This window comes from Schistocerca gregaria, chromosome 5 (genome assembly GCF_023897955.1).
Source record: "Schistocerca gregaria isolate iqSchGreg1 chromosome 5, iqSchGreg1.2, whole genome shotgun sequence".
NCBI lineage: Eukaryota > Metazoa > Arthropoda > Insecta > Orthoptera > Acrididae > Schistocerca > Schistocerca gregaria.
The window spans coordinates 384038219-384065940 of NC_064924.1; the positions used below are offsets into that span (position 1 = coordinate 384038219).

Below are 27722 nucleotides of genomic sequence, written 5' to 3' on the forward strand. Positions count from 1 at the left end.
GCACCTCATCTCCTACCTTGCAAAGTTCCCCTGCGTTGCGGGCTCGATATTCCTGGAAGAAAGGATATTGCGGAGAAATGGCTTGGTCACAGCCTTTGGTAGAGCACTTGACCGCAAAAAGGCAAAGGTCCTAGTATCAAGTCCCGGTTCGGCACACAGTTTTAATCTGCCAGTAAGTTTCAAATCAATTCAAATTCCGCTGCAGTGGAAGTTCTTCCTGAAAAGAGTCTTATAATTGATTACCTCACACCTTTGTGACCCATACTAAGGCATCTGCAGTTAACGACACTCAGTGGTCCCAAGCAAAATCTAGCGGTCCTAAACCGAGTGTGCACTGGCTGCGGTTATCCACCGTAGACTTGCAGGAAGGTCTCCTCGGATGCCACGTCTACTCTGGAGCACAGGACGCGAGCCCCCCCCCCCCCCCCACCCCCACCCACTGCCGCGCACTGCTTCTTCAGAGAGTCACGCTGAGGACAGCCGTGCCACTGCAAGCACTGGACACGTATTCGTGAGCTCCGCGCTGCCAGAGTTATGATATGGACTCGCATTCATCCCCGAGTCCAGAACGTATCTCGATTGTGTGCACGCTCTTCAACCTAACGGCCCATCAGAAAGGACCATCTTCTGCTGCAACCGCGACGTAACTAGCATGCTTGTCTGTAGCAATTTATGCGTGATATGCTGCCGTACTGAGTTTATCGTGCTAGAGGTCACGGACGGTAAGTATTCTTTTCGTACATTTGGAGTACATTTGGAATTAAATAATTTGACGCACTACAGTGAATACACCAGAAAAACGAGTTAAAAGCCACTTTGCGTCACAAAAGATGTGCTGAAACGGGCATCGCGGCGTAAATAGAGGGTCTGGTCGAACGTGTCTGCATCTCGTCAGTACATATAAGGGACCCATGCAGTGCTAATATTCTCAATGGTTCATAAATAATTATGCTCACCGAAACAAGGTCATAAGCGATACGTTAATTTTACTAATGACTGTGGTGCGTTCTTTACAGGATGTTTCAAGAGTAATAGTAAATATTTTGGGGGGTGGTAGAATCGAAAATTTCCAATAAAACATTCCGTACAACCTGTGTCCACGTTTTATTGATTACAGAGATACAGCTGGTTACAGAGTAGTTTAGATTTCACGTGTTGGCTCTCTAACTGCTATGGGTTTTGAATATTTCTCTGTTATTCAGTTGGGTGGCGTCGTCCAACAGGCGCGATATTTCGGCAAGCCAACTTCTTGCTATCTTCAGGCTTCCTAAAGTCTAATTGATTATGCTGCGGGTTTCTTTATAAATTGTCATTTTTGTTTTGAACTTGGAAGTGTCAAGTTTTACCTGAGTTTACATGACTTTTAAACGGTGACTGCGATTTGCTGGTCAATTCTACTGTATCGCTGAAACAAGCTACACGTATTTGAAAAAAAAAAAAAAAAAAAAAAAAATGTGTTGATAATGCCGATATGGTACTTCTATATGGAATTAAAAACAAAGTTAGATTGTGTTTATTCACATATGTATCAGATTCTGTATAAAGGCGCTAAAGACGTTGTTGTGCGTCCACACCACCATATATAAAGGAGTAATTTTACAGCCAGCCGGTGTGGCCGTGCGGTTCTAGGCGCTTCAGTTTGGAACCGCGTGACCGCTACTGTCGCAGGTTCGAATCCTGCCTCGGGCATGGATGTGTGTGATGTCCTTAGGTTAGTTAAGTTTAAGTAGTTCTAAGTTCTAGGGGACTGATGACCTCAGCAGTTAAGTCCCATAGTGCTCAGAGCCATTTTTGAACCATTTGAGTAATGTTACAGGGTATTCAAAATGGGGGAAATAGTCTCTTACAAACTCACAGGTTAACGTATAAAATAGTGTAAGGCTTTCCGATTTCAGTATCGATGTTGAAACATGGATTTTTTAATTTACAGAATCGATATTTTCTAAATATCTCTGATCATCGCCCATCCTTAATTCCAAACGCTCTGTTCGGCTTTCCACACAAATTCAAGAATAATTTTTGGCAAGTTACGTGAATGTAGCACGAAGTAATAAAAAATTCTGAAATTAAAATTTTGTGTCAAAATAGTTTCGAGTAAACTGAATTACCGCTAGGTGTCTCTTGATACTTCCTTCTTGAATCAGTTTGGCAAGTGACTGCGACTGGAGTGATCTGCTTTGTTGTTCAGTGAATTTGTGGTTTAGTGAAGAGTGACATGGAAGAGCATCATGTCATATAAAGTTTTGTTTTAAACGTCTGCAGAAACTCGCCACAAGTTGAAACAAGCTTTTAGAGGCAACCCCTTAAGTCAGACACAGACTTACAACTGGTGTAATGGTTTAAAACACGGGCGATAATGATGATAATCGTTCCGTTAGGCCGTCAAATAGCATCGCACCAGAAGTAGTTCAGAAAGGGAGGAAGCTGATTTTGCAAGATCGTTGACTGACCATGGAAGGCCTCTGCAACACTTTGGGAACAGGGTATTCTACAAGAGAACGAAATCTGTGCGAAGACTGGAAGATGAAAAGGATCACGGCCAGCTTGTGTCACGAGTGCTTCAAGTTGATCAAAAGCGACCTGCTTTAAGCCGTCCCAAACTTTCTTTCAAAGGAAGTCACTGGGGACGAAAGTTGGGTGACCCTGAAAATAAGCAGCTATAATCGCACTGGAAGGCCAGACGGTCAATAAAGTGTTCTGTCGTGATCTTCGAAGACGTATAAGGGGTGACCAGAAGAGAACGTGTCCACAGAAGTAGCTTTAAGAACCACAGAATGTACGACCGGATAGGGCCTACGTTATTCACGATTTTTTTAAATACAAGCAAGAGAACAGTTGTTCTCCACCCATCGTACTAAGCAGATGCCATGTGACTTCTTCGTCTTCCCCAAGATTAAAATCAAGTTGAAACGAAGAAGATTTGACACAGTGGAAAAGATTCGAGCGGAAATACAGATGCTACACAAGATTCTACAAAGACTGACTTCTAGGACGTATTTACAAGGCGACAGAAACGCTGAGATCGGCATAGTTTCATCAACGGGAACTACTTGGAAGGTGATGGTGCAGAATGCGATCTAGATATGGTGTAGTCCATTGACCAGACACGTTAACGCCAAAAAACTGAATAACCACCTTTTGCAGAGTGGAACGCTGCAAGAGCTGCAGGAAGAGTGTCAATGAGTTCTGGAAGGTATCGACAGGGATGTGGAGCCACGTCGACTCCAGCGCCATAGGTTGGTTGAGGACCCTTGGGGTGAACACAGTGATCCAAGTGATCCCACAGATTCTCGATTGGGTTTTAATATGAGGAGTTTGGTGGCCGGGAGAATATCTAAACTCATACTACTGCTCTGCGAACCACGCGCGTGCACTGTGAGCCGTGTGGGATGTTACATTGTCCTGCTGGCAGATGCAATTGTGCCGAGGAAAAACACTGCATGCAGGGGTGGACATGTATACATACTCGTGTTGATGGTTTGTGGCTTCCAGAATGACGAGCCATCCTAGGAATAGCACGAAAACATTTCCCAGACCATAACGCTCCCTCTCTGACCTGGACTCTTCTGACGATTCTTCAGGATGTTTGCCGTCTGTCCGATGGAGCATAAGAAGCGACTCATCTGAATGGGCCACCTGTCGCCACTCCAGTAATTGCGTTCAAATTCCAGCCTTTGTCGCCGTTGAACAGCATCCAGCATATGTGCTGCGAAGGCTCATACGCATGTTCGGTGCACGGTCGTTGAGCTCCTTGGTTCATCTGGGCGGTCAGTTAACCAAAAGTTGCACCTCTATTTGCCCGTACACGTCTCCGCAGCCGTCGTTCACCTCTGTAACCTGCGGCCTGAGGTGCGTCGCAATTGCCTCGGCGCCAGTTTTGGTTAGCAACATTTTTGCATGCACGGTATACTTTAACCACGCCAGCAAGAGAACAGTTTACAAACTGAGGCGTTGCGGAACTGATTCCACCTTCGACTCGAAAGCCAATCATCATGCCCTTTCGGACCTCAGATAAATCGCTGCGTTTCCGCATCACAGAGACTGCACTGTTTTCTACGTCTCCCGCCACACTTTACATATCCTCCACTGCTAATGCTGCCACCTGCCGTTTGTGAGCGGTTACTGCAGGTTGACGTCGAACATAGGCGATGGTCACATTAATGTGATTGGTCAGTGTAGTTTTAATTAACATGTTTCGGGAATTGATGATATTGTGGTCCTCATAACCAAAATTACTTATAAGCATTTTCTCTGCACTTCACGTTTCAGTAAGTTATATAATTCGGTCAATAATTTCTGAGACTGATTTCGTTCCTGGCGCTTAAGTAACGTCAGCGCAATAACTGCGGTGGCAACTTGAACCAATAACTGTAACTTCAAGCAGTGGACGTTCGGACTTAGTGCGTCAACGTTTCTGTACCAATCACAATGGAATAACATCTCTGAATCAACTGTTCAAAATATTCCTCAAAATGTTTTGAATAGAAGGAAAGTGTGTGAAAGTTTGTCCCGCACATCTTCACTCCCGAACGAAAACAACGGCCTGTGGACAAAAAGTGGGTTGAAATGGCTCTGAGCACTATGGGACCTAACTTCTGACGTTATCAGTTCCCTAGAACTTAGAACTACTTAAACCTAACTAACCTAAGGACATCACACACACCCATGCGCGAGGCAGGATTCGAACCTGCGGCTGTATCGGCCGCGCGGTTCCAGACTGTAGCGCCTAAAACCACTCGGCCACCCCAGCCAGCGCCTGTGGACACCTCCCGCATATTGATTGAAACGTTAAACGAGGAAAACTCTTTTTCTGGAAAAACCATTTCATCGATACGAACCTACCACAAAACGACGAAATACAGAATGGATGCCAAAACCGATGGAGGAGTGAATCCATCGCGCAAGTTGGACAGCATCTCAGAGAATTAGTTGTATGACCGTTTCACATGGTTGTATGGACGTCCTGTTGGATTCTACTCAAGTGGTGGGAGACCATGCATAACATTTCCATCATTAAAACCATCATAATTTGTTTTAATTATATTAATTCAATCTCTTAACTTTTTGGGCTGACGAGGTCTATATAGCGCTTCGTACCGGATGGTTATAACTGAAGTGCAGCTGAAACTTCCTGGCTGATTAATACTGTGTGCCGGGCCGAGTCTCGAACTCGGGACCTTTGCCTTTCGCGGGCAAGTGCTCTACCATCTGAGCTACCTAAGCACGACTCACGATCCGTCCTCACAATTTCATATTAGCGCACACTCCGCTGCAGAGTGAAAATCCCCCAGGCTGTGGCCAAGCCATGTCTCCGCAGTATCATTTATTTCAGGAGTGCTAGTTCTGCAAGGTTCGCAGGAGAGCTTCTGTAGAGTTTGGAAGGTAGGAGACGAGGTACTGGCAGAAGTAAAGCTGTGAGGACGGGTCGTGAGTCGTGATTGGGTAGCTCAGATGTTAGAGCACTTGCCCGCGAAAGACAAAGGTCCCGAGTTCGAGTCTCGGTGCAGCACACATTTTTAATCTGCCAGGAAGTTTCATATCAGCGCAGACTTCGCTGCAGAGTGAAAATCTCATTCTGAAGTGCAGCTACTCACAGAGGTATAGTGTGGGCTGCAATTGTCGTATAGCAGCGAAACGTGGCAGATATTCTAAAGCGTTAATGCGGAACCGGTTTACGGTGGAAAATAATTAATTTCAGTTTTGACGACCAGGCGCATGAAAGACGTGTGAATGTTTCTATATGTAATGGATTAGAAATGGAACACGGGCAGAAAAGGTCCAAAAAGGAAGAAGACAAAATGCTGATTTTATTATTAACCGCTGCTTACAAAATTTGTTCAATATGAGCATCGGAGACTTCGATGAGATGTTGTAAAGCGCCAAATTTGCAACGGGTGGCCCAAAATTGGAACTAATTTTATGCCAGCGTAAATCAGTTAAGCATTAACGTATTGCAATATTTGCCAAGTTTCGTTGTCGTACGATACTTACCTCCGTGAGTATCTGCAATTTAATTGTAACCAGCCAATGTAAGGTGAATGGTACCATTGCTGCCGCATCTCCTTTTGGTGTACATCTTCGAAAGAGAAATATGCGTCATTCTGCAAAAGGGGGTGGGAGGTATTTGGCAGCGTGCCCGAGACGCGCGCTCGGCGACGGCATTGTGCGCGCGGAGAGGCTGGTGAGAAGTGGATTTATCTGCGGCACAGCACAGGTGCGGGGTGTGGCCGAGCAAAAAGCCCGGCGTCGGGCGGATTAATGGCGCCACGGCAGCCGGCAGCTTCTTGCAGCGGCGATACGCATCGGCCGAGTCGCGCCCCGGCCGCCGGTCCCTCCGCGGCCGCCTCGCCGGCCTACCCCCCGCCCCACGTCACGAGCATAAATCGCGCCACGGCGGCACCGCCGGTAGCAGGGCGGCCTCAATTTGTCAGGCGCGGTCAGCGGCGTGCATTATTCAAGAACACGCCGAGCCGGCCAAGCGTCTGTCTCTCCTCCGCGCACAACCGCGGCTATCGCGTCCGAGCTAGGTACCTGCTAGCCTCGTTGCCTCTTTTCCAGATCTGACAAGCAGAGGCCATAAGCTGCGGCCAAACCGATGTCATCCGACTTCAGCATACGCTATCTGACAACAGTATCTGGACACCCCTACATAATGCGGAACTTACCGCAAGATCTCACGAGAGGTTCCAAAATGGCTCTGAGCACAATGGGACTTCTAATGTCATCAGTCCCCTAGCCAGCCGCGGTGGCCGAGCGGTTCTAGGCGCTTCAGTCCGGAACCGCGCGACTGCTACGGTCGCAGGCTCGAATCCTGCCTCTGGGATGGATGTGTGTGATGTCCTTAGGTTGGTTAGGTTTAAGTAGTTCTAAGTGCTAGGGGACTGATGACCTCAGATGTTGAGTCCCGTAGTGCTCAGAGCCATTTGAACCATCATCAGGAGGCAGGATTCGAACCTGACCATAGCGGTCGCGCGTTCCAGACTGTAGCGCCTAGAACCGCTCGGCCACTTCGGCCGGCAACTTCGTCTTCCTCCCAGGGATTCCCATTTCAGTTCCCGACGCATCTCCGTAACACTTGCGTGTTTTCGAACCAAACACGCCTCTTAATTACTTCGTCGTCTTCCTTTATCCAATCTGGTGCGGATCCCAAATACTCGAGGAATAGGCCTACTCAAGGTCGCACTAACGTTCTATATGCGGCCTTCTTTACAGATGAACGACACTTTCCCAAAATTCTGCAAGAAACTGCAACGCCCAGAGATTTAAATGACGTGACTGTGTACAGCAGCACACTAAAAATGCTGTAACATCACGGGTTTATTTTTCCTACTCATCCACATTAACTTACATTTTTCTACATTTAAAGCTAGCTGCCGTTCGTCACACCAACTAGGAAGTTTGTCTGAACCATTCTACATCCTTCTATAGTCACTCAACCTCGACATCTTACCGTACACCACAGCATCATCAGCAAACAACCACCGATTCCAGTCCACCCTGTCCACCAGTTCATTTATTTACATAGAAAATAATAGTACTCCTCTGACACCTCCTTGGCACACCTTCGTCTCTGATGAACGCTCGCCGTCGAGGACAACATATCGGGTTTTACTATTTAAGAAGTCTTCGAGTCACTCACGTATCTGGGCATCTAGTCCATATGCTCGTACCATTGTTAACAGTCTGCAATGGGGCGTAACGAATTCATCACGAACATTTCAAACCTTCTAAACTAGCCCAAGTCGACCTTTCGTGATTTGACTGTGAAGTGGAAGCACTAAGGAACGACCACAGCTAAACCAAGACCAGCCGGACCTCACGTATTGACGGTCACGGATCGCTGAGCGTTGCGGACGGCGGTTGTACAAAACAGCGTAAAATCAGCGGAAGGAAATTTTCATGAGTTCCAAACTGACAGTCGAGCTAGCACAGAGACTTCCCGTAGGGAGTTAAAAAGAATGAGGTACAATGGTCAGCAACTTTTCATGAGACTCAAGTGTCTATAGTTAGTGCTAAACAAAGCTGAAGTTGGTCCAAAGAACGACGTTACTGGACATTTGAAGACTAGAAACAAGTTATTTGGAGTGATGAAATCCTACGGAAGGGTTTGGATTTGGCGAATGCTTGGAGAATGTTAACGGCCATTGCTTGTAGTGGCAGTAGTGAACTACGGAGGAGGTGGTGTTACGGTACGTGGGAGTTCTTCGTGGTTAGGGTGTGTTTAAGAAAATGCTAAATGGAGAAGCATACGAACGCATTGTACACCATTCTGTTCTGCTCATAGAAGAGTTTAGAGACGATGGTAGTCTGTATCATCATGACTATGCCCCCTGTCATACAGTAGCACTTGTGAGGTAGTGGTTTGTGGACAATGACGCTCCTGAAATGAGCCTGCACAACGTTCATACCTGTGCCGAATGGAACGCCTTGGGATGAGTCGAAACATCGACTTCGCTCCAGACCCTATAATGCAACATAATCTCTGGTTCCGGATCGTGAGGAGGGACGGGCAGCCATTCCTCCAAAGGCAAAGGTGGAAAAACCCACTATTAATGTATAGTGATAGGGGTCGAGAGACTTCTGATCAGACAATGCGTTAGTCGGCAGCTACTCGAGAGTAGTGCCTCTGAAAGGGTTTAGGTCGCCACGTTCCGTCATTGAAAACATCACGGTGAAACGTCACGGCGCACGATCCGTTTGGGAAGGGAAGCATGCACCTCACAGTTCACATAGGTTGTCCATTTTTCACACGATACATCTGATGAAAGGAGTGTGTATTTAATTTTAATGGTAATTTTCTTGTTTTGGATGACTTAGGACGCGCATGTAATATTTATATTATTTTGTTATGTCGTGCAGCCTTGTCAGACACAGTGCAAAGATAAGCAGGTGTTACGTGTTGATCGTGAGAAGAGGAGAAGGGAGTTGTAGTGGGATGTCCTGGCAATGAGATTTAACAGGAAGGAAGCACAACATCGTGCTCTTAGGAATTATTTTATTCATCTGATGGTAGATATTATTATTACAAACGGAATATTATCATCATGCATTGAATGAAACAGATTTACTAAAAGAGGTACTATTTTGAGGAGATTGAGGTTTAAGGTAATGAATGGACATATTTTACTTCATTGTGGCAGGATTTAGTTACGAATTCTTGGTTCAACACAGACATACAAATTAGGAATTTCTTGCTATGTTTATAAAGTTTTGTCACAGCCAGTGTTCATGGATTTGAAAAGACAGAAAGAATTTAATCATTAGTATGGTCTGTTGCAAGGGTGTTGGGGGTGTCCTGTAGCGACTCGCTGTGGCTATGAACTGTCTCAGACCCAACTGCACGCAACCTCTGGGATTCCGCGGCCCTTTGCGTGGCACCTCCGATGTTCTTTGGCAGTCGAGTCGGTTTACGTGGCCCAGCTCTCGCCGCCCCCCGTGCTCCTTGGCTTCCCCTGCCCTCCCTTTCCCGCCGCCGGCACTTGGTGGCTCCATTTGATCTGCAGGAGGACCGCTCGGAACTAACCCCGCAAAGGCCGGGAGGGCTAAGAGGCAGCTCAGCTCCTTTGAGCGGAGGGCGCTGGACGGCTGGTGCCTGATGAGGAAGCCTGCCGTGTGCGGGCCGTAAGGAACGCCCACGCCACACTGACCATGGCACTCGTTCTCGCTGGCACGGACCCAGAGGTTCGAAGGGAGGAAAAAATATACTCTATATACATTCTGATATGGACACTTTGGGTCGCGGGTCCTATCAAATCTTCGAGGGGTTTACAAATACACAGTAGTTTCCACAATATAGCGAAACGATACAAAACCAGAAGGGAACGTAATTTGGATTTGTTATTACCACGTTCTTGTTTCAAGGCGGTGTCCCACACAAACTAGTGGGTTTACAATATCTATACAAGGTGAGTCCAAGAAGTTTCTGCAATTTATTTATTTTTTCGTCTACATGAATGCTATTCCCTTAAAAATAATCCATATTATGGATTATACACTTATGACAGAGCTTTTTCCAATCTCCGAAACAGGTCTGGAATATTACCTTTGCAAAAGCTTCTGGCTTTCTCAGCAGTGCGTTTTTAATCTCACCTCTGATTGTCAGACGACACTTGTGTAAAGTTTTCTTTACTTTTTCGAACAGAAAAAAGTCGAATTGAACCATATCTGCCGAATATGGAGGTTGAGCCATCATTACAGTATTGTTTTTCGGCAAAGATTCACGAACAAGCAACAACTTACAAAGCGGTGCAAAAACCATGAAGCGTTTCGCTACAAATCCGGGATTTTTTTCGAATTCTTCGACGCAGACAGCATTGAAATTTTAAGTGCTACTCCTTATTGACCTTTCGACCTTGTGGGAAGAAATGGTGCATTACATGGACAAAATCGAAAGACACAGTGAGCGTAACTTTCACATTCGAGTGGCCTTGTTGAGTTTCTTCCGGCCTTGGCGATGTGGAATGCTTCCATGACACGACTGAATCTTAATCTACACGTCATATCCGTAAACCTGTATTCCATCTAGCGACTCTTGAGCGATTTGCACTCGCTATTGGTTTTGCTAGAAATTCAACAATTTTGGAACAAATTTTGCCGTCACACGTTTCATATCCAAAAAATTTCATGAGCCAACTGATACGCCAGCATCATAAGCGACTTCTCTAAAGGGGATTCGATGATCTTTCATAACAATATCTTTCATTTTTTCATCAGTTGATGATGTACTAGGGCGCTCCCCATTCTTAACGTCTTCACGTCCTTCTTCGAAGGAGGTTGATTTACTCATAACACACACCCGAAAGCAATATTTAACATTTCTAAAAGTTTCCTGCACTTCTTTCTGTTCTTACAACAACATTTCAAGCATTACAAAAAATAAAGAATCGCAGATGCTACAATAACACATGAATCCTTTTTGACGCCCGCATCTCGTGGTCGTGCGGTAGCGTTCTCGCTTCCCACGCCCGGGTTCCCGGGTTCGATTCCCGGCGGGGTCAGGGATTTTCTCTGCCTCGTGATGGCTGGGTGTTGTGTGATGTCCTTAGGTTAGTTAGGTTTAAGTAGTTCTAAGTTCTAAGCGACTGATGACCATAGATGTTAAGTACCATAGTGCTCAGAGCCATTTGAACCATTTTTTTTCCTTTTTGACAGCTGTCAGCACAATAAATATGCGATATGGCTAATACTATAAAACAGTTTTCAGACATGGTTACCAACAGGGCAACTAAAAAAATCACGCTAAGTGGACTACAACGACAACCTAAATTACAAAAATACCATAACTTCTTAAACAGACATCGTACATTCGATGTGAAATATACATTTAAGCTGGTACTTTACAGCTGGCAGCCAGCTAGATCTAATGGTATCTGTCTATGGATCTTCTTTTTGGGGGATAGGGAGAGGGGAAAGGGAGGTGTAGATTAGTAGAATGGAGGCAAGAGAAAGGAAAAGTTGGTAGATATCCAAATATTAATGTCTGTGATCTTTAATTCTGGTATCACTTTCTGAACACAAGTTCGTCGTATAAAAGGCCCCCACACAGAATGATCAAGCACGACACTGCAGGCCGATGACCGGCATTTTGAGCTACGTTTTCAAGGGTTTCTGTGTGTTCGAGAATACCCAGCCGGAGACACATGGAAATAGAACTTTTCCACCAGACAATACTGTCCTAAGCAGACATACCCCGCCTAACAATAATACTGTGGACATCTTGTGATAGGATGTTATAAGTCAAGTAGACCCAATCCAAGGTTTCTTGGTGCTCTACAGAGACGATAGTACTACAACGCCCATGTCAAAGGCAGGTGACAAATTGATGACTCGAAGGAACATGGAATTTTGTGCGTGTGTTCTTATTGTGGGAAGAGAGCGTGAGAGGACACAGTAAAGCAAGCTGTTAAGAAATAATTCTGTTGGTGAGACAAGGAATTCAAGCCTGCCCGTTACTTGTACGTTCCCGCCTACAGAACGGTTTGACCACGAACACATTGCTACAGCTCCATGATATAGACTGCTGCCAGGTACTTCTCTGACCATTCCCTCCATATACGTAGAACTAGTTTAACTGGCCAAGAGAGGGAATTTATCACCGGAGATTTGACTATTTCTCAGTCACTGAATAGCGTTCAAAGGGTTAAATGTCGTTTTGTTTTGTGGTTACAATAGATACTACTCTTATAGTACACATTTTGTAACACTGCAAGGTATACACTATGTGATCAAAAGTATACGGAAACGCGCAAAAACATACGTTTTTCATAGTAGGCGCATTGTGCTGCCACCTACTACCAGGTACTCCGTATCAGCGATCTTAGTGGTCATTGGACATCGTGAGAGAGCAGAATGGGACGCTTCGTAAAACTCACGGAATTTGAACGTGGTCAGGTGATTGGGTATTACTTGACTGAGAGTGACCGCCGACAATTGAAGAGGGCCGTAATGTTTAATAGGCAGACATCTATCCAGACCATCACACAAGAACTCAAACTCAAACTGAATCAGTATCCACTGCAAGTACCATAAGAGTTAGGCGGTAGGTGAGAAAACTTGGATTTCAATGTCAAACGGCTGCTCATAAGCCACGCTTCACGCCGCTAAATGCCAAACGACGCCTCGCTTGTTGTAAGGAACAGTGGACAAATGTTTTGTGGAGTGACGAGTCACGGTACACAAAGTGGCAACCCGATGTCAGGGTGTGGGTATCGCGAATGCCCGGTAAACGTCATTTGCCAGCCTGTGTAGTGCCAACAGTAAAATTCGGAGGATGTGGTGTTATGATGTGGTCGTGTGTTTCATGGAGGGTGTTTGCACTCCTTCTTGCTCTGAGTGGCATTATCACAGCACAGACCTACATTGATATTTTAAGCACCTTTTTGCTACCCACTGTTGAAGAGCAGTTCGGGGATGGCGCTTGCTTCTTTCAGCACGATCGAACAACTGTTAATAATGCACTGCCTGTGGCGGAGTGGTTACAGGACAATATCATCCCTGTAATGGACTGGCCTGCACAGACTGTCGACCTGAATCCTACAGAACATCTTTGGGACGTTTCGGAACGCCGACTTTGTGCGAGGCCTCGCTGACCGACATCGATACCTGTCCTCAATGCAGCACTCTTTGAAGAATGGGCTACCATTCCCCAAGAAACCTGACAGTACCTGATTGAACGTATGCCTGAGAGAGTGGATAAAACCTACACCCCCCACACACACCACACATATGTGTGTGTGTGTGTGTGTGTGTGTGTGTGTGTGAGAGAGAGAGAGAGAGAGAGAGAGAGAGAGAGAGAGAGAGAGAGAGGGAGAGGGAGGGAGGTTGGTTCAAATGGCTCTGAGCACTATTGGATTTAACATCTGTGGTCATCAGTCCCCTAGAACTTAGAACTACTTAAACCTAACTAACCTAAGGACATCACACACATCCATGCCCGAGGCAGGATTCGAACCTGCGACCGTAGCAGTCGCTCGGTTCCGGACTGAGCGCCTAGAACCGCTAGACCACCGCGACCGGCAGGGAGGGAGGGAGGGAGGGAGGGAGGGAGGGAGAGAGGGAGGGAGTAGATGGGTGGGTTTTAATATGGGGAAAGGTGGTGTTAGCGAACAGCATGGCAAGCTTCTAAGAAATAATTCTGTCAGTGGGATATTAGAGAAAGCAGCTGTTTGTTGTAGACTGGAAGGTTGTATTCAAATGCTGTAAGAAGGCTGCCCATTTTGTTTGCCCGAGAACGGTGTTTATTAAATGGAAAAGTTACTTACCAGCACAGGATGCAAATCTACCCCGTACATCTCCAGCCACTTCACTTTGTCCAGGTAGTTCAGCTCTGCCACTGCTGGTAGCTGACCTCTGCAAGTGAAAACAAGCAGATTACCGTCGGAACTGCCAGTAATGTGGCTGTGTTTTGTGAAGAGCACTGAAAATAGTTTAGACAATGCAGGAACATATTTTTTAAAACATTACGTCTCTGAATTAGCTTGTAGGTATACGCATGAGGGACCTCGTTTAATTAAAGCCCCCAAAAACATAGTTAGAAATGTAACTTGCTTTCATCTGTGTGAATTTCAGTATAAGATTAGATTTATCGTGTAATGTAAATTAGTTTTTGTAGAGCCCTTTCGGCACACCAGTACTGGACCACTTGTGACTTTTCAGTAACTAACTCTTGTAACATGTTATTGCTTACTATCTCACGTTGTCACAGAAGTATTATTTTTATCATTTTTCATATTTTGTTGCAGACAACATTAGTGCACTTAATAGAATTACTATGACAACAACTCTGTAGAAATTGAATAAATAACAAAATTATATACCCTATGAATAATCAAAAACACAGGACGTAAGTTTCATTACAAAATGGAGCTCTTTACAGTGAGAAGAAATGTAAACCTCATGAAGATTGCAAATGCGTCACACAGAAAATCAGTATATGTTTAGAAACTTAGAAGTCCAGAAAACAATATTTTTGGTAAAAAATACATATTAAAATAATTGTAATCATTAAAAATAGCATAGGTAGCACATTATCTACTGAAGGTTATATCAACGAAGAACTGTAAAAGCTGGTCAGTTTGAAAAATATATTTTCGTCTGATTATTTAGGGTGCAGTCTTGTAGCATATCTTGGATGCCAGTCTTAATCTGGGGGCCTAATTAGAATCACGTTTATTTTGAGTTGTGTCATTGCACATAGCAGAGAAGTGCTTTCAAAGTGGCTACAAAGCAAAAAAAAAAATATTTTGGGGCACAAAATATAGCGACAACTTCATTTTGTTTGAAAATATTAATCATTAATCAGTAGTACGTTGGTTCATCTTTGTAGGGCGATTAACGTAAAACATTCGTTTAATTGAGACGACGTTTTCATTTTACGTCCTGAAACAATTTCAAAACATGTTTTTTAAATGATCAAGTAAATATTATGTTTGATTTTCGGTTACATGCTGCCGAAAATGAACAGGCCTCTTTAGTCAAACCTGGGAATTTCGAAATTTTAGTTGTAGTTTTTTTCTAAGCAGTAGGTCAAAGTTGATATCCAGTGCTTTGCTGAGTTGTATCAGTGTGCGTATCATGGCCTCACGGTTACCGGTGGCATGCTTCAGGTCATTAGATACATTGATTAGTGCAGCATTGCTACGACTAACGTGCCCAGCCTGATACAAATCTACCCACGAAACATGCTTGGATAATAGAGACAGGTATGTACCATATACGCACAATATCATCCAGAGTTAGTTGGTGTTGCAATGAGTAGTGGAGGGAAAAATGGAAAGGAAAGACAAGAACGTGCAAAACATTTCATATGGGATGTTGGTTGTATTAATTACCTAGGGATGGACAGATCAGCACAAGGAAGGAACAGATGGATACTACCGAGCCATTAGAAAGATAGATATTTCTACAGACAAGGGACCGCCGGTAGATTAACATAAAACTTATATCATTTATTATTATTTTTAAAATCAGAACACTCACTTTTAAGAACGAAAATAATCACTTAATAAAAGCAATGTGTCAGCAAAAGAAACGCATGTGATGAAACCTATTCAGTGCAGTAAGGCACAACCGGGGCTTATTCAAAACAGCGGCGCCACCGTTGCTGACACGGCTCATGGTCGTATGTTATTATAAACGCTCAGTGAATACATCACTCAGCCGTAGCGAACACGAGTTTTAGTAGGCCGTTAGGAGAAATGTTGATTCTGGTCGCAGCGGTGTTGGCTCAGAAAATACCACGTCTGAACAAACAAGAAAGATCCCCTGTTGCCCGCGCCTGTTACTCTCGCAACCCGCGCAGCACAACTGCCAGCGTGGCGGCCTACGCAGACTGCTTCTAAAGTACGTATCGTGAATCCGAGTCCGCTTGTTGAGGAGAAGCACCGGTAGTATCGAAATGCGGCAGCACATGCTGTGTATACTAGAAAATTTCTAATGCATCAATAACTCTAATTCTTGATGTTTAACAAAAGTCCGCGCGTTTGCAAACGACTGTATAACAAAAAGCATTCTGTTACTGCGTTTGGCTGGTAATAGAGAAGCCTTGTGTCACTATCTTGTTAAATAACCTATAGAGGTACTTCTGGCAGATCCACCTCCGTCACTTCTATGTCGCATTCAGATGTAGTGCTGCAGTGCGGACAAATGTAGCGATAGCAAGCTTAGTATCGACACTGCCAGATTCTCTGCAGAAGCTACAACGTTGAAAGGCAAATGAAGACAGCAAAATATTGCTATCTTATCTAAACACAGTTCTGTTTCGCCAACGACATTTGCTGTGGAGCAATGCAGTGTGTACACCGAACATCGAAGGTTAGTTGTTTTTAAGTGTGTGGAGTGGCTCTGAGCACTATGGGACTTAAAATCTGGTCATCAGTCCCCTAGAACTTAGAACTACTTAAACCTAACGAACCTAAGGACATCACACACATCCATGCCCGAGGCAGGATTCGAACCTGCGACCGTAGCAGTCGCGTGGTTCTGGACTGATCGCCTAGAACACAGCGGCCGGTATTTTAAGTGCGTGTATAACGCGTGAGGTTAAGATGAAAGGTCAGTTGCACTGGTTGTATAGCATCATAGGACTGACGTTGTGCTGGAAGAATAAAATATAGCAAATGGGAATGTTATTCCAGAGGGAAAGCGTGTTATTGTGGATGCTAAAGAAGAGAAGCAGAAGTTACATATGTACTTTGTGGGAACTTCTTTCAATAAATATCCGATAGTTAGTTGTATTTTTCACATACATACGAGCAACAACGGGAATTCACAGTATCAAGTGAAACATACAAGAGCCATTTAATATATCCAATTTTCATAAATGATAAATGTTGTGCAGAAACTGTGAGAAGCACCAGATGGTTATCTTGCGAAGTTAGTGACTCAAAGACAATACAATAATATTGAACAGTAAACACAAATTTTCGAAAAACATACCTAATAAATGCTCTCTTTGGAGTTGTGCATGTAGTATTTTTTTATGGAGTTCTGACAGAATGGCACTGGTGATAATACGATCGTTCAATTCGCACCTTGTGATTGCTGTTAACTTGCAGTATCTTCATCTTATCGGCCTCCAGATACTCTACTCGGACTGAGTAAAATAAGGACGGAGAAAACCGCATAGCATAGCATTCAACAGTCGACGACCGATGTCACCTCCAGTGCCTTCCATGACATTCACCACTCTGCGTATAGGATCGCATTTGTGAGATTTATCACGTTACGAATAACATGCGCATGGATTGATTTTTTCTGAAAGTGCGTGCCAATTTCTGCAGTGAAACAACACTCCTTCAGTAACAGCAAAGAAAACGGTACACCTGCCTAATATCAAGTAGGGGCCCCGCGAGCAAGCAGAAGTGCCGCAACACGACGTGACATGGTCTCGACTAACGTCTGAAGTAGTGCTGCAGGGAACTGAAACCATGAATTCTGCAGGGCTGTCCATAAATTCGTAGGAGTACGAGGGGATGGAGATCTCTTCTGAACAGCATGTTTCAAGGAATTCCAGGTATGCTCAATAATGAAACTTCCTAGCAGATTAAAACTGTGTGCCCGACCGAGACTCGAACTCGGGATCTTTGCCTTTCGCGGGCAAGTGCTCTACCATCTGAGCTACCGAAGCACGACTCACGCCGGTCCTCACAGCTTTACTTCTGCCAGTACCTCGTCTCCTACCTTCCAAACTATACAGAAGCTCTCCTGTGAACCTGCAGAACTAGTACTCCTGACAGAAAGGATATTGCGGAGACATGGCTTAGCCACAGCCTGGGGGATGTTTCCAGAATGATAAATCCTTTGTTCCAGGAGTGCTAGTTCTGCAACGTTCGCAGAAGAGCTTCTGTGAAGTTTGGAAAGTAGGAGACGAGGTACTGGCAGAAGTAAAGCTGTGAGGAGCGGGCGTGAGTCGTGATTCGGTAGCTCAGATCGTGGAGCACTTTCCCGCGAAAGGCAAAGGTCCCGAGTTCGAGTCTCGGTCGGGCACACAGTTTTAATCTGCCAGGAAGTTTCATATCAGCGCACACTCCGCTGCAGAGTGAAAATCTCATTCTGGACGCTCAATAATGTTAATGTCTGGGGAGTTTTGTGGCCAGCAGAAGTGTTTAAACTCAGAAGTGTGTTCCTGGAGCCACTCTGTAGCAATTCTAGACGTGTGGAGTGTCGCATTGCCCTGCTTGAATTGCCCAAATCCTTCGGAATGCACAATGGACATGAGTGGATGCAGATGATCAGACAGGATCCTTACGTCTGACTTGTCAGAGTCGTATGTAGGAGTATCATGGGTCCCTTATCATCCCAACTGCACACTCCCCATACCACTACAGAGCCTTCACCAGCTTGAAAAGTCCCCTGCTGACATGCAGGGTCCATGGATTCGTAAGGTTGTCTCCATGCTCGTGGACGTCTTTCCACTCGACGCTATTTGAAACGAGACTCGTCCGACCAGTCATCAACAGTCCAATGCCGATGTTGACGGATCCAGGCCAGGCGTAAAGATTTGTGTCGTACAGTCCTCAGGGGTACAGCAGTGGGCCTTCGGCTCTGAAAGCCCATATCGATGATGTTTTGTTGAATGGTTCGCACGCTGACAATTGTTGATGGCCCAGCATTGAAATCTGCAGCAATTTGAGGAAGGGTTGGATTTCTGTCAAGTTTAACGATTCTCTTCAGTCGTCGTTGGTCTCGTTCTAGCAGGATCTTTTTTCGGCCGCAGCCCGAAGTCGGGGTTTTGATGTTTTATCAGACTCCTGATATTCACGGTACACTTGTGAAACGTCGTACGGGAAAATCCTCACTTCATCGCTTCCTCGTAGATTCTGTGTACCATCGCTGGTGCGTTGACTGTAACACTACGTTCAAACTCACTTAAATCTTGATAATCTGCCATTGTAGTAGCAGTAAACGATGTATCAATTGCGCCAGACACTTGTTATCTTATCTAAGTGTTGCCGACCTCAGCGCCATATCCTGCATGTTTACGTGCCTCTGTATTTGAATAAGCATGCGTATGACAGTTTCCTTGGCGCTTCAGTGTATATTCTTAAAAAGTAATGGAAACTTTTAATTTTTTTCATTTGGCGACATTTTCGCATGGCAACCCAATGTACGTGGTCAGCATGGGAAAAGGAGAGGTCCTGTTGCAGCGCCGGTTGGGGAGAGCTTTGGCAAGTGGACACTATAAAGGCGCAGCTTTCCCTCTCCCTGTCGCTGGTGTGAGGGCGCAGCGGCCAGCGGCTTTGCTTCCCGTGGGACGGACGCGCCATTAGGAGCTCTACGAGCCCCTCCCTCTACTTCTGTTAGCAGAGTCCCATCATCCGACAGCGTTCGGTCGGCCGGCGTCCTCTCGCCGCTGCCTCAAAATGCGCTGGTCCCACCGACAGCAGCTGCTGTTTCAGAACGGGAACAACCAGACGCTTTTGCGAGTAACATTGCCATGTTGTTCAGCTTATATATATGCGAACTACAGATGAAGGGCAACAGCAAGATCCCATATTCCTAGATTTTCGAAAAGCAAATGACACTGTGCTCTACTGCGGATTGCTAACGAATAGCAGATATGTGAGTGGCTCGAGGTCTTCTTAAGTAACAGAACCTAGTATGCTGTTCCCGACGGCGAGTGTTCATCAGAGACATGGGTAATGTCAAGAGCGCCCCAGGGAAGTATGACAGAACTGCAATTATTTACTACGCAGATAAATGATCTGGCAGACAGGATGGAGAGCCATTTGCAATTCTTTGCTGATGATGCTGTAGTGCGCCGGAAGGTATCGAAGGTGAGTGTCTGTACGATGACATAGATGACTTAGACAAAATTTCTAATTGGTGTGATGGAAGGCAGGTGGATCTACATGTAGAAAGATGTGTGTTAATGCGGATGGGTAGGGAAAACAAAGCCGTAATCTTCGGATACAGTGTTAGTAGTATCCTGTTTTACTCAGTCACGTCGTTTAGGTATCTAGGCGTAAAGTTGCAAAGCGACATCAAATGGAACGTGCATGTAAGGATTCTGGTAGGAAAGGTGAATGATCAACTTTAGTTAATTGGGAGAATTTTAGGAATGTGGGGTCCATTTGTGCAGGAGACGCATATAGGGTTTTAGTGCGACCTATTCTTGAGTAGTGCTCGAGTGTTGGAATATGCACCAAGTCGGATTAAAGGAAGATATTGAAGTAATTATGAGTTGGCTGCTACATTTGTTGCGGTAGGTTCGAAAAACACACATGTTTTACGAAGATGCGTAAGGAATAAGACGTTCTTTCCGAGGAATAATATTGAGAAAATTTAGAGAACCGGCATTTGAAGTGACTGCAGAACGATTCTGTTGCCGGTAACATCCATTTCGCGTAATGACCACGAAGATAAGATACGTGAAATTAGGGCTCTTATGGAGGCATCTAGATAGTCGTTCTTCTCTCGATCTATTTGACAATGGAACAGGAAAGCAAGCAACTAGTAGTGGTACAGGGTACCTTTCGCTACGCATCATATGGTGGATTGTGGAGTATGTACGTAGATTTAGACTTAGATGAAGGGAGCGATGAAGATATGAGTTATACGTCCCTGACGATGACGAGGTGATTGCAGATTGAGCATGATGACTGATTGGACGATTGAGGATATCGGCCGAGGCATTTACAAAGGATCCAACCTGGCATTCACCTTAAATGTATCAGTGAAACCAAAGAACATTAAAAGTCCGTTAGACCAGATGAGATGTGAATCCCGCACCTCCACAATGCGAGTACATAGCGTTAAAGTTTGTGCTACCTTAGTTTGAACAAATACATGACGACAAGTACTGAACTATGTGAAACTAAATTGTCATGTTGTCATGACTTCTGAACGATTTGCGTTGGGACGTTCAGACTGCACGGTTGGCCGCGGCGCATGATGGTAAATAGTATGCGAATTGATGGTTTGGTTTAATGTAACGACGAAGCCGACTTTCATTTGGATGGGTTCGTCAATAAGCAAAATTGGCGTATGTGTGGGACTGCGAATCCCCATTTCGTGATCGAGAAGTCTCTTCACCCTCGACAGGTGACTGTCTGGCGTGCAGTGTCGAGTGACAGGGTAATCAGTGCGACATTCCTTGATGTCACGGTGACTGCCGGACGGTACGTGGAGGTTTTGGAAGATGATTTCATCCCCATTATCCAAAGTGACCCTGATTTCGACCAGATGTCGTTCAGGCAAGACGGAGTTCGACCCCATCGAAGCAGGAGAGTGTTTGATGTCCGGGAGGGGCTCTCTGGGGACCGTATTCTGGCTCTGGGGTACCCACAGGCCACTAGCATTGGCCTCGATTGGCCGCCATATTCTCCGGATCTGAACAATGCGACTTCTTTTTGTGGGGCTTTATTAAAGACAAGGTGTACAGCAGTAACACCAAAACCATTATTGAGGTGAAAACAGCCATTCAGGAGGTCCTAGACAGCGTCTATGTTCCGACACTTCAATGGGTCAGGCGGAATTTCGCTATTCGTCTGCGCCACATCGTCGCCAGTGATGGCAAGTATATAGAACATGTCATAATCTAAATCCGAATATCTGCTGTGACGTTTACATGTTGAATAAAGTGTGTGCACGCCGTAGATTGTAACTGATTTACGTTTCTTTTCATATAGTTTAATAATTGTCACCCTGTATATCCAGGGGGATACGTAGGATCATAAAAATACGTAAGCAGGGGTGGATGGGGGAATTTGACGCAGCTGGTAATATAGCATACGCCTGCATCTTGCCACTTTCTGAGCTAGTATCCAATTCGTAATGATTGACCCTTTACTATGAGCTCATATTCTGGTCACATCGATATGTTATATGTTTCCGGAATTGTGGAAATGTCTAGTTTTATTTAGTATATGACTATTATATCGTAGTTAAAATGGGGGTGACATACGAGATAATATTTAAGAGAAACCGTGTTTTTTCTAGCTTTTTTTCGGCGAGTGTCAACTTTAAGGACGCATAAGATTCAGACCATAATTAGGAGAAAGATTTCCTTTACACGGTTTAAAGATACAACTTTGTTCTATTTACAGCCGGATTTTACTTATTTTCAAATCACTCGTTTCATCGCCATAATGCCAAACGTACAACGTTGCGATTGATCTTACCATTACGGCTATTGCGACGGACAAGGCATTGGCGTTAAGCTTGAACATTTGTTGATTACATCGTGTACATGAATACTTCTCGTGTTTGTGAGTTAAGAATTAGTAAAGTCGCTGTTTTAGCAGCTGCAAAATATGCGACGTTGCCGTGGAGCGTCGTTGTCACACCAGCGCACCACCACTGCCGTAAAGCGCCATAAGCGGCTGTTCATCAGCGAAGAACGGCAACTTCGTAGCCGCATTCCAGTACAGCATTACCGACTTCAGTTTCTGTTGCGAGCAGAGGGAAATAACATGGAAAATTTCAAACAAATGTTCGATATGGAAGCAGCTCACCATAAACAAACATTTGTCTAGCACATATCAACAGTAAATGGAAAAGTCGGTTAGTTGGAATAAATTCTGCATTAAAGAATGATGACTGAAATAAAACCTACCGTAATCACTTTGGCTGCTGGCTGGGGTCTCGCTGCTGCTACTGCAGTCGTCTACCTGGATCAGCAACGGTTGTATTGCTATATCAAGACAGTGGGCTCGTTGTGCGTAACTATTTTCAAGTTTGTGTACGTGACTCACAGAATTCCTCTAGACACTTTGGAGAACACTTTCCAGAGCGGAGCGACCCAACTGTGAAGGATCATTTATTTTAAAATTCCTGTCCTCCTTTGCTGTCTTGTCCTTGAAACATGGCCAAATAATTTCAATGACGGTCAATTCGTAGTGCGCTACAGGCAACCACTGAAGTTTAATTTCCTAGTCCACTGATCGCAATATGCTTTCCAAAAGGTAATCCAGCGCCCTGAAATGCGGTCGCGCGTATTCCAGTAAGGCCAACGTTGGTAAATTCCACATATGACGTGGCATTAGATGGAAGCTCTACAGTATAGCTTTCCATCCATTCAACAATAGAATCCTTTCTCCATTTCTTAGATTGATTTCGTGATACTGGATTTATCATTGTGAGATATGGAGCCTGATCCTAAACAATCGCAGATCTGTTTGGTAATTCTTAGAGAACGCTTCGTAGTGTCTAGCATTCATTTCAGAATGATAATCTGTGCACCTCCTTTTTGTCGATAAAACGTAAGCTAGCATTTTGCACGAATTCATCTCTATTCCCAGTCCAACACATTATAATCCTTGTTCCAGAACCTGACGGTGCTTGTATACCTCCTTTCCAGCCATTCCACTCTTGAACAGTTCCTCTGTGGCAACAGTATACATTTTCTGATGCATTTTTTGTTTCTGTCAGACAAATATACTGGAATGATTTGCACCACACCAACTCAAATCAGTGTAATAAATAGTCCATCCAGTGTTGCGAAAGTGTCTTATTTACCACAAAACTCGTATCTTTTTCTTATTTGCCATCAGCACACATGTTTTGTTGAACTTTTTGCATCAGAAGTCCAATTTTCGAATAGCAAACCATAGTTCTTTCGCTCATTCTAGGAAAATCTTCCACTTCAATCTTGAGCTTTTACAACACGGCTGCCACTGTCGGAAACTGCTTTTCCACATAGAAGTCGTGAATTTTCTTTTCATGACTCCCTGTGCAAACTCGTCCACTAGAAACTTCTGTCTTCTTCCAGAACTCTTTTTTTAGAGATACAATGCAGGAATTTTGTCTATATCCTTATGAAATTCGAGTACTATAATTTCAGTAATACCGAGACATTCATAAGTTCTCTTTACAGGCTGTGATACGGAACTGCTCGGGTCCTGTTCTCTTTCGGCCTCGAGTTAAGCACGCACACTGATCACCATCGAGTTTTCACAACTCCTTAAATGATGCGTGATTTCACACAAGTACAAGCCCAGTAATTATGTTACGAGCACTGTCTCACACGAATAAACAACTAATGGGAGCACGATTGTTCCCTATCTGACGGTTAGCCGCGATGTAAAAACAGCAAAAATGAGCAGTGAAGTGGGAATACGGTTCAGAGGTCCGACGCGAGCACGCGGCGCATAGAAATGCAAAAGCAAAGTGTCATATCAGCCCTTTATGTGGATTTACGTGCATAAAAATATAACAGCTGTAAAAAGCAACAACGTAGCTTGCATTTACACTTTTCCTCTCGTTAATATGCATCACTATTAAGCGTATTGCAGCAATCGAAACGCACCATTACTAGGACAAAATGACTAATTGGAAAGCCACGACAATTAGTCTAGAAGTTGAACAGCTTGTATCTTTAAATTGCCAAAGGAAATTTTTCTCCTAATTGCGGTCTGACTTGCGCGACTCCTAAAGTTTTAGACTTGCCAAAAAAATTCCAAAAAGTACTCTTTCTTACCGCGTATGCCGTCCGTTTTTCAACTAAAATGTAACCTTCATCCGTCAAATAAAAGTAGACATTCCCACGACTCCAGCGAGATATAACACATCGATGTTCGTCACGCAATGTGACCAGAATATGAGCTCAAAGCCAGGGGTCGATCACTATGAAGTGGATAATTGTAAGCTCCTGAAGGCTACTACGCTCTACTGGTATTGACTGAATTTATTCTGCAGGATGCTACTGGGTTACTGGATGGAAATGTTACTTGTTTTGCCACCGTTTGTGCAATGTTTCTGCTGTGAATTTCCAGAGGTAATTATTAAACACGAATTTGTAACAAGATAAACTTAACACATTTCTACATCCCGAGAATCAGCATTTAATAGCTTGCATTTGATACTTAATTTTTCTAATGTATTTAGTCAACCGATGTACCCTGGGTAATATGGCATCCAATGGCTGAGTGCTTCAGCTAACTTCAAAGAACTATAGATTTATTTTTTATTAAAATTACATGGTTGCAAAAATAGTAACAGATGTATAAATATAACACAGAAAAGAAACGCTCCACATTTCATACAATGTCATACAAAGAAGTGTTAAAAATTAAAGAAGGGAGAAGGAAAATCAAAGAAAGTGCGAAGATGCAAAAGAACAGAAAATTAAGAAGAAAAAACTGATCTTGATAAGACAAATCGTACATATCATAAGAGAAAACTTTAATTTTCGTTATGTTTATCTGAATGACAGGTAGGCTTTGCTAACTTCATTGAAGACAGTGAACTTGATGATATATATGTTGATTCTAAACAAGAAGTTTGTGTAGTGTATGACAAATCTAAGAAAGACTGAGAAGTCTGGTGGAGACGCGTATCCAGCTCACTTCGAGCCATACGGAATGTAGTGGATACGCCATTCTACATAAATATTTTTGCTGTTGTGTTTACGAAAAAAGTGAGTTACTCATGTTTTACTTAACATGTTTTATAGCTTGTATTGACATGCTCTATTTTCAGATTAAGACTAATTTGAACCATTTAGCACGCTAATTTCAGATTAAGTTGTAAAAGATGCGAACTGGCGCCCAAAATTAATATAACAAACCTCTATTTTCCAGACCTGTGTCCGATTCACGTTATGACCATACAAGCTGTTAACAAATGTCCGTACGATCGTCTTCTGCACGGAAGATGGCATTCCGCTGAACGGACAACAGCGCCAACGATGACGTCAGAACACTATGAAACGGGGCAGTGTTTGCTGGGTGGTCCAACATCCACAGTCACTCGGTGCAGTATGGCACAGAGAAGACGCCTACCACACTCTCTGCAGTGGAGGGCCATAGGAAGAATGGAAGCAGGGCAGTCGCAGACTGATGTGCCCCGATGGCTTAATGTGAATCGTTCTGTTGTTGCTCGGTTGTGGCGGCAGCTTATAGAGATCGGCACTGTATCCCGAACACCAGGGAAGGACGACGACGTGTGACATCAGAAAGAGAGGGCCGTTATTTGGCTGTAACTGGCATCTGATTTCGCAGCACCCATTGGACGTGTATCATACAAACGGTGTATAGGAGGCTTCGGCAGAGTGCTGACGCATCTTCACAGAAGGGAACGTCTAGAGTGAAATCATCACCATATTACCTGGACCGTCGAACAGTGGGCCTATGTTCTTTCCACAGATCAGCCCCGATTCGATCTGGAGAGTGATTCTAGACGGATTCGCGCATGGAGGGAATGTGGAACACAACGTCGGGATGCAAACATTGTGGAAAGAGACCGATGTCGATGAAGATCCTTAATGGTGTCGACAAGGATTATGTTGGCCACTCGAACACCTTTTCATGAAATGATATTGGTAAATCGGCAAGTTTAACTGCTGTCAGGTATCGTGACGATATCGCTGGACCTCAAGTGCGGTCGTTGCGAGGTGCTGTGGGTCTAGACTTGTTCGTACTGACGGACAAAAAAGCTCGACCTCATAGAGCACAGGTGATTGATGTTTTCTTGGAAATGGAAGATATTGCACGCATGGGGTGACCTGCTCGCTCTCAGGATCTGAATCTCATAGAGCGTGTCTGTGATGCTATACAGAGACGAACTGCATCACGTCAGCATGCACCAACCACTCTCCAAGTCTTCAGAGCAGCTCTGCAGGAATAATAGGCTTATTGCCTCAACATGGGACTGATGACATCACTCACAGCATGCCCCCTCGTTGTCTGGCCTGTATTGCTGCCAAAGGCGGTGACGCCCCTTACTGAGCACATTAATCCGTTGTCGGGAGGTGTGGGTGCAAATCAGTTAAGTTGGAAAAAACGAAGATAATTTTTGTCTACCGTTACGCATGTTGCAGTTACTTACGTTCTGTATTCGTTACATTATTTCTACTTTATTATCACCTGCTTATACTGTTTCTTTTGTCAAAATAAACGCAATCTTGCAAAATTTGGCTCAGTTCATACAGTGGCGAGGCAGTGTAAAGCTGAGTTCGCGACTTACAGCGTCGTTTCCAAAACTGATCGCGGTGCCCTGGTATGGAGTCGAGTGGACCTCGTAGCATGCACATACGAAGAGGATTGTGGAATCTGGCGCATTTGAGAGAGTTTTCTTATTAATCATAAGACTGTATTCTTAAAAATCATGGAATTGGTTCCTAAACTTTCATCCATATGTTCATAACGCAACATCAAATGGTTCAAATGGCCCTGAGCACTATGGGACTTGACATCTGAGGTCATCAGTCCTGTTGGACTTAGAACTACTTAAACCTAACTAACCTAACGACATCACACACATCCATGCCCGAGGCAGGATTCGAACCTGCGACCGTAGCGGTCACGCGGTTCCAGACTGAAGCGCCTAGAACCGCACGGTCACACCGCCCGGCTGTCCTTAGGTTAGTTAGGGTTAAGTAGTTCTAAGTTCTAGGGGACTGATGACCACAGCAGTTAAGTCCCATAGTGCTCAGAGCCCTTTTTTGGAAAGTAATCAGTCGTTTGAAGTTTTCTGATAGAAAGGAGTTCGCTTCTTTGAACAATCGGGGATTTACTGGTATCTTCTAAGTAGTCGACAGAAGGGACCCGCGGATTCAAAGCATACGGCTCAGCAATACCATCGCTGGACTCATCACTCGTCGGCGACAGCTACATCACTTACCTGTAGGAGCGAACCAGAAACCGAATCCTTCCGCGTTGTAATGATTACGAGTGACTGGCTCCGAGCACTATGGGACTTAACATATATGGTCATAAGTCCCCAAGAACTTAGAACTACTTAAACCTAACTAACCTAAGGACATCACACAACACCCAGTCGTC

General features: G+C 44.4%; 1 protein-coding gene across 6 annotated transcripts in view; it reads right to left on the reverse strand.

The window, feature by feature from the left end:
- Positions 1 to 27722, reverse strand: part of LOC126273198 (band 4.1-like protein 4) — a 1244225-nt gene that overhangs the window by 80353 nt on the left and 1136150 nt on the right. For all 6 annotated transcript variants that reach the window (XM_049976738.1, XM_049976736.1, XM_049976733.1 and 3 more), the window contains exon 8: positions 13761 to 13848. In XM_049976738.1, coding sequence (XP_049832695.1) covers positions 13761 to 13848 — 88 coding nt within the window. The remainder of the gene's footprint in view (positions 1 to 13760; positions 13849 to 27722) is intronic.